At 35.8% G+C, this 15,418-nt stretch overlaps 1 protein-coding gene across 3 annotated transcripts in view; it reads left to right on the top strand.

Annotated features, from left to right (window-relative positions):
• The window catches only part of IPT2 (tRNAisopentenyltransferase 2), a 101,142-nt gene extending 86,145 nt beyond the window's left edge, over positions 1 to 14,997 (top strand). For all 3 annotated transcript variants that reach the window (XM_089808750.1, XM_089808748.1, XM_089808749.1), the window contains 2 exons: positions 14,395 to 14,561; positions 14,655 to 14,997. In XM_089808750.1, the coding sequence (XP_089664876.1) occupies positions 14,395 to 14,561; positions 14,655 to 14,777 (290 nt within the window). In that variant the 3' untranslated portion in view covers positions 14,778 to 14,997. The remainder of the gene's footprint in view (positions 1 to 14,394; positions 14,562 to 14,654) is intronic.
• The last annotated feature ends 421 nt before the right edge of the window (positions 14,998 to 15,418 follow it).

Below are 15,418 nucleotides of genomic sequence, written 5' to 3'. Positions count from 1 at the left end.
CTCTCCATTGTCAATATGATGGCTAGTTTGAACCCGAAGATGGTGAGAACCAACTTTGAAAGACCCCAAAGAGATACGTAGGTAATGAGACCACCTTTGGGAAAGGTAGCTAGGACGAACAATAATCCCATCAAACATCTCCAAAAAGTGCTTCGCGTAAAAGGACATCCATGGGCGTAACCCACCAGGAGGGTTAACCCAAGTAGTGGCAATGTATTTACAACTTTTGCTGAGAGGGGAGAAGATGATGCCGAACATAATTTAGAAAAAAAATTCAAAATACCCAACATAAATATAGTTTTTAGAAATAATATTGCAATTAAATCTTTAGTAAGAATTAAAAGATCCAATTGTAGTTAACAAGATTGGATAATCAGACATATGAATATGTACCAATAGTGAGACACCAAAGTGATACCTCCAATGACAGACATGTTAGCATGAATGCTGATGACACTACATTGGGGGAGTATCCTAAGCATTGGAGAATATTGACATGTTGCATTCATGATTGCATTTGTCATTGATGTCAACATAGCATGGTTTCTGTAAAGACTGGTTGAGTAGTAGATAGAGATCTTGACGGTACGGACAATGGTTTGATTGTCTGGTGTTGCGCAGTCATAAACATGTTCCGCACAATGTTCTGATGACATGGTTAAGTGCCCAGAGTCTAAGTTGAAGACGTATGGAAGATGTACCTGTTTTACAGAAAGCAATTATGTTGTGAGGTTTTCACACCATCGCCCCAAAATTTTTGGGGACCCCCTTTTTCGGGCAAGCCTTGGCAATTGTCGCAAGTGTTGGGAATTTTTTGGTTGCCTTAGCAAGATTTGGAGTGGTCTAGAGATTTTTGAATTGACAATTTTTACACCTTGGACGCCTTTGGGCTAGGAGGGGATTTGTTTTTTTTTTTTGTTTTTCATCCGGTGCAAAACTAGATTTTTTGGAACATGTAATTTTGTTTTTAGGCCAAGCAGAATTCAACAACATTTTATCAATGGTTAAAATAATATTTGGTAGGATAAATTTGCAACTTTTGGACTTAGAGGGATTTTGAAAATTCGATATAATTGTATAAGCTTGAGCATTTTCAAAATGAATTTGTTAGATTTAGTTGTTTTGGAAATCTTAAAATTTTTCGGTGAAAAGAAATGTTGATAGTGAAATTGGATTTAGAGTTTGAATTTCTACTGGTAGGAAAAGGATTTATTTTGTTAAAAAATTGAAATTGGATTAAATTACATAATCTTATTAATTTGGTCGAAATTTTGCCTAGGGGATTTTAGAAATGTTAAAGGAAATTGGTAATTTGGAATTGAAAATTGATTTTGGCTTGTTAGATTCGATTTTAATAATATTTTAATTGCCAAAACATTGTTAAATGAAAATTTTGACATCTCCTAGGTTAACCTTGTTTCCATTTTGCAATTTTGGATCAAAATGGCAATTAAATGGGCTAATTTCACTATAGGGCTAAGTAATTTTAATGTTGCATTTAAATTTGGGCCGTTAATTGAGGGACTAAATTTTGTTTCCCTCCAGGCAGGTCAGCCAACTCTGGAGGCAAAAAGTTTGGTATAAGAGGGGGTTCCCCTCCTCTTATTTCCTCATTCCTTTTTTCCTCCTCCTTGCACGAATTTCTTCTTCAAGTTGGGCGAATTTCCAGTTACGGCAATTTTGAAGTCTGATTTTCCTTTCAATAGCAGTGATTTTTTTCTGAGTGAATTTTTGCCCTAAGGCAATTTTTTGGGGTCTGATTTTCCATTGCTTGGCAGCAATTTTTCCTCCTTGGTTGGGCGATTTGTGGTGAAGAGGGCTATTTTTGTGAGATTGGCAACAATTTTGAAGTCTGATTTTTCCCTTATTTGGCAGCGTTTTCTTCTTCAGTGATGGCGATTTTATTTAGTGGAGAGGCAAAGTGATTTGAGGTCTGAATTTTGGCAATTTTCGGTGAATTTGGAAAACTGAAATTCTGATTTAGAGCAGATTTTGCTGCCAGCAATTTCCTTCATTTTGGGGGATTTTGGCAAGAAGATCAAAATTCAGTAGCATGAGCAGATTTTTGCAAGCAATTCATTTGTTAGGACATCATATTTTGGAGGAGGATTGAAATTTCTGAGATCTGATCTGAATGTGAAGAGACTCAGTTATTGGTAAAGATAGATTTAAGGTAAACTTCTCATTCATTTTTAGAGGTGAAGATTGGTTTTAAAGGCAAATTCTATTCCTTGTTCTTGCTTGGCTCATTTCCCTTATTTTCTTCTTGTACTTTTCATCTAGCACTTCATCATTTCCATTGATAGGCTGAGGTTGGGAGATATCAGTGTAGATTTCATGATAGGACACTTGGAGAGGCAGAAATAAGCTAAGACTGTCCTAGGTTTTAAGTTGGGAGATATAAGTGTAGTCCATCCTAAGGTAACGAAGAGGTAGAAATAAGTGGTAGTCTCACCCCTAGGATTGAAGTTTGGAGATTGATAAGTGTAGAGATAGGATTTGGAGAGGCAAAAATAAGCTAGATTCCATTGATAGAAAGAAGGTTGGAGATTGATAAGTGTAGTCCATATCATTTAGAACGAAAGGGCAGAAATAAGTGTTTAGGATGGTAGATATTAGTACAAGCAAGAACTCAAAGGGAACGAATACCAAAAAAGAGAAGGAAGACATGATGCCTAAGACCACCATCTTTTCGAATGTGAGGCAAATAAGTGATACCAATATCGGCACGGTGAATATGGTACAGTTAAATGATAGATTGAAGGAAGGACAGTCCCCCATGGCAAAGAAGATCTACAGGAGCGGAATTGTACACATGGCGGCTTTCCCTCCTACCTTGCCTTGTTTGGAATTGGTAATGGAATGTGCATCCCGGTTTGATATTGTGACCAAGTCCATTTTTGATGAAGGGAAGAGAGAGGCATGATATTGGTAATGATGGATCAGGCAACCAAATTCTTTCAGGATAATTAGGAGGCTTACTTCATTCATTTAAAGCAAAGTTGGTTACACGAAGGCAAGAAGGGAGTTACCAAGTCGTCAAAGCTCACTATGTCAAATTTCAAATCAAAATACGACAACCTTATTGTGCTTCTCAGCCGGATCATGGGCATGGCTCAAGGTATGCAATTTGAAAATTGGATGTACTTCTTTATTGATGAAATTGAAAATGAAAAGAGAAAGTTTGATTGGGCTAGAATTATAAGTGAAAATTTAGAGTTGCAACTAAGGACAATACAAATTCAAAAGCAATTCTATATGGGATCTTATCTTTTCTATCTGATTGTGAGACTATATCAAAATCGTGGACTTGAGGCCTTAGGAGTGATTGGCAATGGGCAATGTTTGGTGCACGAGTGCTATCCACAGCTTAATTTACACAACACCAAAGATTATAAGATGTTTTATGACGCTTTTGCCATGAAGATGGTAAGGATACTACAAGGGACACTTGCTAGGAGGCTCTCATTGGAAGCGGAAGTAAAAGTTAAGAAGTATGGGAGTTGGTTCATCCAATTTCTAGAATTCACATATATTAGAGTAGTAGGAAGTATAGTTTGTCCCAAGAGACTTCCAAAGTACCCACCCAACAAGATAATTTTGATGGAGTTGGCTAGGCAACTTGAACATGATGAAAAAATGATGAAACTTAAAGGTGAGATAGGGATTACCTTCTCATTTGGAATAGGCAATGATACTTGCCCTAATCTTGTCACCTTTGTAGCTACGAAGGAGTTAGAATGGTATCATCTAGGATGGTATATAGCAAGGCAGAGATTTGATCCAAATGGTCTTTTCAAGGCATCTCACGAAAACACATTCAAACATATTCCTACTATAGAAGATTTTTGTGCCAATGCACAGGATGACTTTCATGTGAGGAAGCTAGCTTTCTCAAGATTGTTAGTGGGCATAATGAGGGCAATTAGATGGAGAGGCCTTGATATTCCCAATCAACTGGAAGATGATGAAAATGTACTAAGAGAAGATTATGATACAGTGGATGGAAAAAAATTGGGTCTAGTGGATTGGAATGATCATTAAGACCCTTCCTTAGAGGTAGTTACAAAGATAGTTGATCTACATACCGACTTGTGGTACAATGAGAAGTTAAGGCAATTACAAAGTCGGAAGGTATGCCTTACTTATGAGAAGATGAAACTGGAGAAAGAAGGTCCAACAGAGTCAATTGGATAGAAAGGTGGGGGTAGTAGCCAACAACAAAGAGCATTTAAGAGCAAGAAGAGAAGTTCGGAGGTTGAGAAAAGGAAAGAGCATCACGAGCCTCCAACAAAGAGACAGAATGCAGCATCGTCAAGGGATAGCATAATTGAGACTAGGAGCCAAGAGGTTAATACAAGTGGACAAAGGGTCTCAGTAGAGGTGAGCTCTGATTTGAAATTAAGTAGTTACAGTGATAGTACTGGGTACTCTCCTGTCTCGGATAACCAACATGGAGATGGTATGACAGTCACTAGTGAAGAAGAGGATAGGCCAATTGATATTAAGTAAGCCATGTGCCCAAGACAGTTGGTGATGCTTTGCTAGTCGAACCAAATCCAAATTTAGGAAGATGCATTGCACCACTGTGGTTAAGGCAAATGCTTATGCCAAGAGGTGAGGTGATGACTGTCTGAATAGTGAAGATATTCAAGGGTTAGTGGGAAAGGAAGATAGTGAGAAACAGAAACAAATTGCAAAATGGTGGCAAAGGTAATTAAAAGTGATGATGAGGGTCATCGAAAAGTTCAGATTGCTATACTAAAGGTTAGCAAGGTGGATGAGATTGTAGCCCAGGAGTATGAGATAGTAGAACATAACTTGGGAAGAATCACGGATGACATGGAGTGTGAGGAGATCCATGAAGGAATGGTTTCAATTAAAGAAAGGTTGAGGAAGGCAAACGAGAGGTTTATAAAGTTGGAGGCTGAATACAGGTATTGGAGAGATTGTTAGCCTATCCAACAGTTGCATCAGGTAGCCCTTCAGCAAGATAGCGGGAGCAACATAGAAGAGATATCAGCTCAATTGCATGAAATCAAGCATTGGATCAGTGATATAATTCAAGATGGCCATTTCTTTCCAATTTACTGAAGAGATATTTGGAAAGAACCAAGTTGGTAGATGAAAGAGGAATGAGTATAATGGAGTCTTGGTTTGTTGCTTTGACCATCAGATTGAGGATACCTGAGGAGATACAGAATGAGATTGCACAACATAGCCTAGGCGTTGACACATCCATTTCGACCATTATGAGCGATGTTGGGGCTGCACTTGATTTTGAAGATATCAAAGAGGAGAACGTCAACAAAATAGAGTTTGGGTCGAGATTGGATGAGTTGGGGAAGGTTGCCATCAAGAAGCATTTGGGCACCCTTGCCTCCCTCAGTGCCTTTATTAGATATGCGAAATAATATGAGAAGGATCATTAGAAGACACTGCAAGCATCGAGCAACATGATGAATACAGTTGAGCTCAAGATGAAGTACACGCCTTGCTCTCCCATGAAGGAAGTCGACGACAGGCTAGCCAAGTTCATTGCTTGGGCTAAAAAGATGAAAGAAAAGGGTAGAATTATATTAGAAGATCATTTGATGTAAGCCCAAGTGGCAATTTCTCCTTCATGAGCAAGATAGGTGTCTGATTGTGATTGGCTACCATTTTGGTGCCTTCTCATTGGTTGCCACTTTTTCTTTTTTTCATTGGTTCATTGATGAGGTGGCATCTTCTCATTGGCCGATGGGGTGGTAACCCTAACTAGGGTTTCTGGGATTTGATCTGGATTGTTGATTTTGCCTCTTAACCTTTACTATTGATTGTAATTTTGGCCCCTATATAAGGCCATTTGCTCTCATTTGTAAAGGGTTGAAGAAAATTGTTGCTTAAGATAATACCAAAATTGCTTCTCTTTATCATTGTTGTGTCTTGCATGTTGATTAAGAACACTTGGTGTTGTTGCATGGTTTCTACTTCCAATAGTTAAAAACTAAAAGAGTTGAAGAAAATTGTTGTTTAAGATAATACCAAAATTGCTTCTCTTATCATTGTTGTGACTTGCATGGTGATTAAGGACACTTGGTGTTATTGCATGGTTTCTACTTCCAATAGTTAGAGTTAAATTCAATTAAAGTTGTTAAAGTAGATTTTATTTCAAGAAAGTTGTTAAGTAAGAGTAAGAGTAAGAGTAGATGGATAGTTTTATGGTGATATTAGTGGATGTTTGATAGGGATCTATAAACTAGGCCACTAGCATCCTAGCGGCTTGTTAGGAAGCCTTGTGTGGTAATCTAGCATTTTTTCTCTTGAATCATTGCATCTATGGAAGTAGAGCCGCTGATAAGCTTTCATCTGATTTGATCCCCATTTGCTAACCTTTCCATTCATAGGAGAAGAAGTAAAGTAGCAAGTAGTTTAGTGGTTGGAGTTAATTCAAGAAGAATGTTAGAAAGGTATAAGTCATTGGTGGACATTGCCTCCATCATCACGATCAACATTATTTGGCACTCATATACATTGCAAAGCTAGATTTATCACCATCACAACAAAAGTTCAACATCCTTGAATGAATAACGTAAGCCCGCTTACGTGATTAACCAACAAATCACATTAGTATAATTGAGTTAGTATCCACAGATGTAAGGAACCTTGGAGTTTTTTCTCATGTTCTTCATGAGTATTTACTTTTCAAGAGAGGGTTGAGTGTTTGGTATTCTATATCAAATATTCAATTCCTATATGTTATGTAGTGGTACAAAACTGACACGAACAAGTTCCTGATGTTTGTCTGCTAGATTACATCTAAGATGTAGTAAGAAGATGCACAGTTAGGTAGTGATAGAGGATAGTCAACTAATGACGTTAGCGAGTGCGCAAGCCTTAGTATTGCATGTGTGAAGTTTTGTATAGACTATGAGCCGATAGTGCTATTGTAATTGTAATTAATTAATTATCTTATAATAATTAATTGGCAAAGCCTCAAGGCCGACTCAAAGAATTATTATGAAGATATGGTATGAAGGAAAGATGTTTTCCTTGTTTGTAAGTGTATCCATTGTTGTATGAAGTGCAAAGTGCAAAAAGGACTAGAGTTCTTACTGAATGCATGTAAGTGATCTAAGGGATTAGTAGATGCGAGATTTGTGATTTGGTTACAAGATCAGAAGGAGCAAAAGTCTGGTTGACAGGACAGAGAAAGAGGAAGGAACAACACAATACAATTCTATTATTTTGCAAGGATAATACAAAGATCATTTGGACAATGGGTGCATTGGTCTTGCCCTTGAAGCTATTTGGGCAATGGGTCCAATTGTCTTTCACAGCTCTTAATAGGGTTGGCACAACTCCTAATAGAGTTGAATTCTCCTAACAAAGATTCAAAGTCTCCTAATAGCAACTCATATGTATTGAATGTATTCATAGACTCCTAACAGGGTCCATCCTCTAACAAGGAACATTTATATTAGTACATCATCTTGTGGGTACTATCCATTGGAGTTTTCCCTCTGATCAAGGGTTTCCCTAGTTAACATATTTGGTTTTATTGTGTATGAGTATCTAGTTGTGGTTTCAATTTATATTACTCATATGGTTAAGTTTGTTTAAGGTTGACAATTGTGATAATAGTTGGATAACTGATTCACCTACCCACCTCCCACCCTCTCAGTTATATCAGTGGACTATATATTCTAACAAGGCATTGGGTTTTTGTCCACCACCTCTAAGCTCGAGTGTTACCACCCTTAAATCTGCTGAAAGCTGAAGCTTAACAAAACTCTCCAAGAGAGAAATGTAATAAACAACATATACCAAGTATGGTCAAATGAATCTGACACTTGTCTTTTAAAGCCCGATGCAGTGACTCTAGTTCCCCTCCACATGTTTCTTTGACTCTTTTTAAAACCATGTTTAAAATAAAAATATACTGATTTAAGGAGGATCATTGCAAATGTAATGGCACTATTTGTGTTGTATGTGTTTTCAAAGTGCGGATCCAAATGTGTGTATATAGGAGTAGAAGAGTCATGTCTCATGAAGAGACATGTCTCTATGTTAATCAATAAATTGGTTATTCTAAGTTAATTGCCATTAGACAATATTAGTAACAATATATATATCTTTTTATATAGTTCTATTATTATATATCTTTATATATAGTTCTATTGTTATATACTTGGATTCTTGTATTTGCATTTACATTTATTTTTGGTGTTTGTATATATATTCTTATACATAGATATAGACACTTATATGTTGATATAGTGTGGTTGTTGGTTTCGCTTCTAGTAACAAGATAAAGAACTAATTATTTTTTTATGTTGTTATTAGCGCTTCGTTTTACCACTAGGTGTTTTTTATATCGTGTTTTTCAATTACTTTTTCTTATTGGTTTGTTGACTTTTCTTTCTTTATTGGTGATTTTAATGTCTTTTGCCCTTACTAGTTTTCTTTTCTTCTTTTTATTTATTAATTACTTTTAATTTCTCTCCTTTTTGTATTTGGTCATCATTTATTTTTTAATCTTATTTTTGGAGGTTTTTTTTATTTCGTCTCATTCCTTGTGCATGTTGTTTTCCCTTTATCTCCTAAGTTAGTCCACATCTGCAACTCATTTTTTCTGTTACATCTATTGCTCTCATTCATCTTGATGATAGATCATGGAGTGTCATCCAAAATGTCAACGCTAAAAATAAATACACAATTGAACCCATAAAATGTTTATGTTAATTATAATGGATTGTGGAATCTAATATCTATGAAGCTACAACATCAACACTCCCTCTTAGCTAAGGAGGATAAAAACAAGATGTAAAATTACTTCAATGTAAAATCAGGAATGACATGTTTGAAGGATATCTTTGATCAGAAGATATCCATCATTTAAGTATCATCTCATGATATGAAGAGTAATGGCCTCAAAATACTAAGTCACATGATATTAACCTAGTACTAAAAAATGTACATTTGATAATGTATCCTCAATAATACTTACCATAGAAACATTCATGCTTTATTTAAAGAACTTAATCCACCACGCAAGATATAATCTATCGTGATCTGTCTTAGACATCATAAGGTGTCCATCACAATAGAAGTCCATGGTCTATTTAAGGAACTTAATCCACCATTCAAGTTGTCATCTGTCATGAATTGCTCAACATCATAAGATTTCCATCACAATAGAAGGCCATGGTTTGTTTAAGGAACTTAATCCACCATGCAAGTTATCATCTATCATGATCTTCTTAGACATCATAAGATTTCTATCACAATAAAAGGCCATGGTCTGTCTAAGGAACTTAATCCACCATGCAAGTTATAATCTATCATGATTTGCTTAGACATCATAATAGAAGATTAAGTTACCGTAAGATCGTCACCTTTCAATAACTTCTACAAATACATGTGATAATTATTTGGAATTTGTCACTTCCTCAAGATGTACACAGGGGTTAGGCCCATTAAAATAATGGAGTCACACACAGATTTTCAGACTCTCTGAATATCAGTCTTCTGAGCTCCTTGTCCAATGTTGCCTTTGATGAAGTTTCAGACTCCCTCTGAATCTGATATCAATCCTTTTTTTCTTGCAAGAACATCCCCAAAGAGAAAGGAAAAGATCAAGACAAATAGCTCTTATAGTACATATAGAAATATAAATAAGAGATTAACTAAAAAAAGGTAAATAAAGGTAGTTCTCAAGACATAATCATAATAAAAAATACTCATCTCATTTTTTGGAGCAACTATCCAATGATATCCTTTGTAATGTGAGTTCTTTCTTCATGCATGTGAAAGTCTTATTTGTAGTTTCTTCTAGCATTTTCTCACTTAAAATGGCTTCCACTAGATCCTTATATTATTTTTTATACTATGTCCAAGGTTATTATATCTCCTCGTATTGTAATAACCTTATATATGTATTGTTGCTTAATCATATATTCCTATATTGGATCGGTTTGCTTTTACTTCCTTCCTCCTAATCGGTTGGTACAATGGAACCACTACCTTATCATAGCTTCCTTACCTTTTATTTATAAAAAATTAAAGCCACCTTTATCTTTGAATGGAGTTTGACATCGGTGTGTTGTTTAATATTCCCTTTACTCTTATTGGGGTTGCCAACGTGGGATGTCAATTCCTGTTCGGTCTTATTCAACCTCTTCTAACAACTACCTTCCTTAACTTGTCTTCCACTCGACTTTTACCAGCTTTGACCGGGATGATTTATGTTTTAGGTCCCTTCAGTATAGGAATAAGCATTCTATTTTCCGGGTGACCCACCTTGTTATTTCCCCTTTCTTATTATTCTTGGTGCTGAAACACAGTGACTGGATTCTTCTAGGGACGAAATCCATTAGAACCAAGTATTGGAGGGAAACCCAATCTCTTCAGAGATGACTTTGCTCAGAATTCAGAAGAAAGGTGCCCCAACTGAGGTAATCTTGTCTGCGAGTGCCGGAAATCTTTCCTATAGTTCAAGCTAGTATTCTTTTTTACTTTTATGGATGAGAAAGGAGAATCTTGGGAGTAAATGTGTAGTGAATATAAAGAGCTAATTGCCGGTCCATTCTGAAACGAATGACACTGCATATATTGGCAACTATGGCTTGAGAATATACAGCTAGGAAGGAGGAAATATATACTTGGTTGTGTGTGCACAAAATCAGATTTTGACACCTGCTATCTTTGTGTCTGGGCAGCCACAGTGGCTGTAGACATTAAGGAAAATATTTTACCTTTGGGAACCATAGCAGCATTTGGACTCATTGCTAGGTGTGGGAATATGAGCTGAAGTGAATCGTCTACCCTCTAGAAGAATGGGTTTGAACCCTACCTGGAATGGCTGTTGATTGTGTGCCTTTATACAACCTTCATTGAATTTCCTGTCGTGTCTTTCGATTCTCTTCCAGTCAATATATTATATGCTGCTCTGTATAATTCCGTAATATCTTATAGATGATTACCAAGTGCAAATAAGATCAACATAGTTTCCCTTGATTCGGACCTAGTCTGATACTACGTTGATTTAAGTAGGATCACTGCAAATGTAATGGCACTATTTGTGTTGTATGTGTTTTCCAAGTGCGGATCCAAATGTGTGTCTATATATATATATATATATACATATAGGAGTACAAGAGTCATGTCTCATGAATAGACATCTCTCTTTTATATATATATATATATATGAGTAGATATGTCTAACTGACGATTAATCAAATGCAGAAATGTTTAACCAATAACCATAGAATCCAACTGAAGCTACAACATCAACAAAACAACTTATATTAATTCTCATGAAGCTTCGAAAAAGTCATTTTGAATATTTTGTTGAGCTGTCAATCAATTTTCAATGTCCCCCTAAAAGGGACATTACAAAAAAAAATCGGCTTAACTCTCCCTTGGCTGGATTTAGATAGTCGCAAGGACACATTCACTTGAGATGTGGAGAGTTTCAAACGATAGGGTAGATGAGAGGACTAGTACTAGACAATAGGGTGCATGAGAAATGATGATCTAGACTCAAGGATGCATTCCCACACTTGAACCTTGGATTTTTTTCATGTTAAATGTATAATTCCATATTGAATCAAGGATTTTAATTTTTATTTCATTTTTCTTTTGCTTCTCAAATTTTTGGAAATGTTAGGCTGGGGGCCTAGCTTGATTGGTGAGAGCTTCTTTGTATGGAGCACGAGGTCACGAGGTTCATTCTCCCCCCCAGCCCATGCATTATCGGAGGATGTGTCGTGCTAGCGTTATTGGTCATAGTGGTCACATTAAAAAGTTTACCGAATGCACTGCATTTTATAAGGTGTGCTATACGTGATTCCTCTAGTGATTTGTTTTGGACTCTTTGGTGGAAATTTGACTTAGTCGTGGATTCTGAAGGAAAAATTTGTATCAGACAAGGGATTTCGAGTAAAATTGAAATTCGACAATGTCCTATATTTTCTTGCATTTCTTGATGGAATCATGGCTTCATCATGAAATATCAATCATGAACTTGGAACTCTTAATCAGAAACTCGAACTTGATAAAGATTTTTCATGTAAATCTTGCCTTGAAGCCAGGTTTTGAAGGGGAAACACAAGCTTGACAAGGATTTTTTTGGAATTTCAACTTTTTCCAAAGATTTTAGAATTTTCCCTCTTTTGTTAAGGTCAGCAACCTGATGTAATTTCCTTCTCAAGCTTGGAATTTTTACTTATGTTTCATTTTTTCCGAGTATTGAATTATTTTCAATTATTTTTATACCATGATTTCATAAATTTTTCATCCTTCACTCTCATGCTTAGAGAAGATTGTTTTTATCAGTTTCATTCCCCAACTCACTCTTAATCTTGACAAAATGAAATCCTTCTCATCTCAAGGAAAGAGACTGCAAAATTATTTCCAAACCTACAAAAATTATACCAAACTAATCTTAGCTAGTAGCGGACAAGAGGACTTACCGTTTAGGGCATGTGTACGTTTACAACACAACAGATTGGTTTCCATGTTTTGGAAACCCTGCAAGCTTGGGGATCAATCAAATTCAGCTATAAATTATGAAATGTACAAATTTCTCTTAATTCAACATAATGCATTTACTCTCAAATCTCCAAGCCCAAAAATCAGTAAAGGAAATCTTCTCAAGTTTATGTATGAAGGTGGGAGCTGAATGAACAAAAACCCATCATGCAAGAGATTCGACTTGTACAAAACCTGTCACAACCTCAACCGACTCACATTTTTTACTTGCTAAAGGAAGCTGAGTGATCATAACATCGTCAAAAATAATAGAGTGCTGGCAAAGGCAGTCAACGCTTTAGCAAAAATCACTAGTGGAAAAGAAGAAAAGTAAACAATGGCCTCCCAAACCCCCTCTCCAACCACACCAATTAGAATGGCATCAAATAACATATCTTGACTAGGATTCAAAAGTTATCCTCATTTTAAACATGCTTCATTGAAATAAAGGTAGAAACCCCAACAGCCACTTCCTTTTATGAGCATCCTTTTATTGAGCAGGAAGGAGAAGATGATGCCCAAGTAGCAAACATGAACCCACAACCGTGCACAAACCTTGCAGAACTCGTAGATGCCATGCTTCAAAGTAATATATGTAGTAAGTCTATCCCAAGTATGCTTATAGCTATTTACTGTTCAAAGATAAATTACATTTTATTCCTACTAGTTTTTTATTATTAGTTTTTACTTTTTCAAATGTATTATATTGTATATTATTTGTGCTGCTATCTTCATACTGTCTCCCAAAATAATTGCTGTCTTCGAATTCTTTCCCTATGCCAAACTTATAACACTCTTCTGCTTACAACATTCATCTTACGAGTAGATAATATATTAGAATGATCCACCATGGATTCTAGAGCAACATTTATATAGCTTGTGCCTTACTCTCCTAAACCAAACTAACCAATTCTTAATGTTTTGTTTCCTGGCACAAAAACCTCATGTCTACTCACACATACTAAATGGTGATCAAACCCTACTATAACTCCCATGCAAATAAGTTTTGTATATATGACTACCACTGTCTACTCTTTCATGGTATTTTGTAATTGTCTTTGACCAAAATGGTCACATAACTTAGGGTTATGTGGGTTTGAAGATGCCTTTTGCAGAAACTTGTACAGTGACTGAACCATATTTGCAGTTGTTTTTTCTTTTGCCTAATCTCAAATATATGTTGAAAGTCTCATTCACTTGCACGGGATATTGTGGAATTATAAATATTGTACCAGCTTGTTCCCTGAAGATGAAATTCAAGAATCACATCGTTTCAAGTGAAATGCATTTCTAGATTGATTTTTGAATAGCTTCAGCTTATATATGAGAAGCTAGGGAGGATTTCCTCCTCAACAAAAGCTTTGATAATGACTAATGAGCATTTTATTGCTTGGGTTTAGGAACCAGACTTTTTGGGTTCTTTTTAGTTAAAATATTAAAGTTTGTAAGTAATTTGTACACTTCTGTTTTAATTTTTGCATGATCTTTCCGATGGTTATTATTCTTACTGGACCTTGGCATCTTTTCTGTAATCATAAGCTCGGTTTCATTTTATGAGTAACTTTTTTTTAAAGAAAAAAAGAGAACCTTAAAAATAAATTGTCTCAATTTCATCTTTATCTAGAAGTGTTTGTCAACATTCTTGCCTTGCTCCCAGATAACTCATCGTAGAAAGGTCTGCTTCTTCTAACAAGCCAAATGAGCTTCCTGGAGTTATGATCTTTGTAGTGTGTAGGGCCGTGTTTGGGTTAAAGAGTAGTGTGATTTATTTAGGGTGTAATGATGTAAATAAATTATAACCAACCAGTACATTACATAGACCTTCATTTTTTTTGTCTATCATTAGTTAGGATTGTAAATTATTTTGTTTTTATTTTACAGCTGAATCACTGGAGTTTTGGAAAACAATGGTGGTTGATACTAGCATAAATCTGGTAAAAACCTTTTTATCTGAAAATGCAATTGCCTCAAACTCAAAGGATGTGGTCAGAGTTGATTCCACAGATGCAGATAAAGGTCGAGATTTATGGACACAATATGTCTGTGAGGTCAGCTTTGATTTTTTGTGATACATTTGTTATGGAGATTAGTTCAGAATACAGGTCTGAGGTGCTCTTTTTTGGGTTAATTTGTACTGACAGGATTGTGATCGTGTTCTTCGGGGAGCACATGAATGGGAGCAGCATAAAAGCGGACGTGCACATCGGAGGCAAATTCTTCGACAGAAAAAGAAATATGTTGCTCAGAAAAATGCACAGGCTTGATAAGTCAGTATGAAGGCTGTGATGAGCTTTTATGTTGTATAAATTTGGGATTGTTAACCATCTACAGGCTTGTGTACTATTGGTTGCAAAGTGGCTTGCGATAAATGATGACTGATGATACAAGATAAACTTTTGATTATGGTGAAATTTGAACTAATTCATATATGCTTATCAAAGGGATTCTTCGAGAAAACAATGATATCGATGGTATATTTAGTCATGGAACTTGCACTATCTTATTTAAAAAGTGAAGCGCCATCTAGTGCATTAGAACTTGAGGGTATCAAATTTGCAAGTCTATTTAACATGGAAAATTGGATTGAATATCTGGGGGAACCTTCATTTTCCTCTAATGAATTTGAAAGATGTCCATCGTAAAATTACCTCTTTCTAAAATTGTTAATCTGGTATGCCAATCAAGAGAAATAATTTGATTATCCAAGGTCTAATGATACTATGGTTCTCACTTTAAATATCCGAGTAGAACGCACTATAGAATGGTTGTCAATTGCACTCCCAAGTTTTATTATTGAAAACTCTTATTTAGAGTTTCTTAGACAGTTTTTCACTCATGGAAACTGAATACATAATACCTTTTGGTAAATGGCATGGTGAAATTTTTTCAGAGAACTTCTCATTGG

The sequence above is a fragment of the Cupressus sempervirens genome, chromosome 11 (genome assembly GCF_028749045.1).
Source record: "Cupressus sempervirens isolate cs-2001-9-10 chromosome 11, ASM2874904v1, whole genome shotgun sequence".
NCBI classification, from domain to species: domain Eukaryota; kingdom Viridiplantae; phylum Streptophyta; class Pinopsida; order Cupressales; family Cupressaceae; genus Cupressus; species Cupressus sempervirens.
The sequence above is the reverse complement of the archived record's forward strand: the minus strand, read 5'-3'. Positions and strand labels throughout refer to the sequence as shown.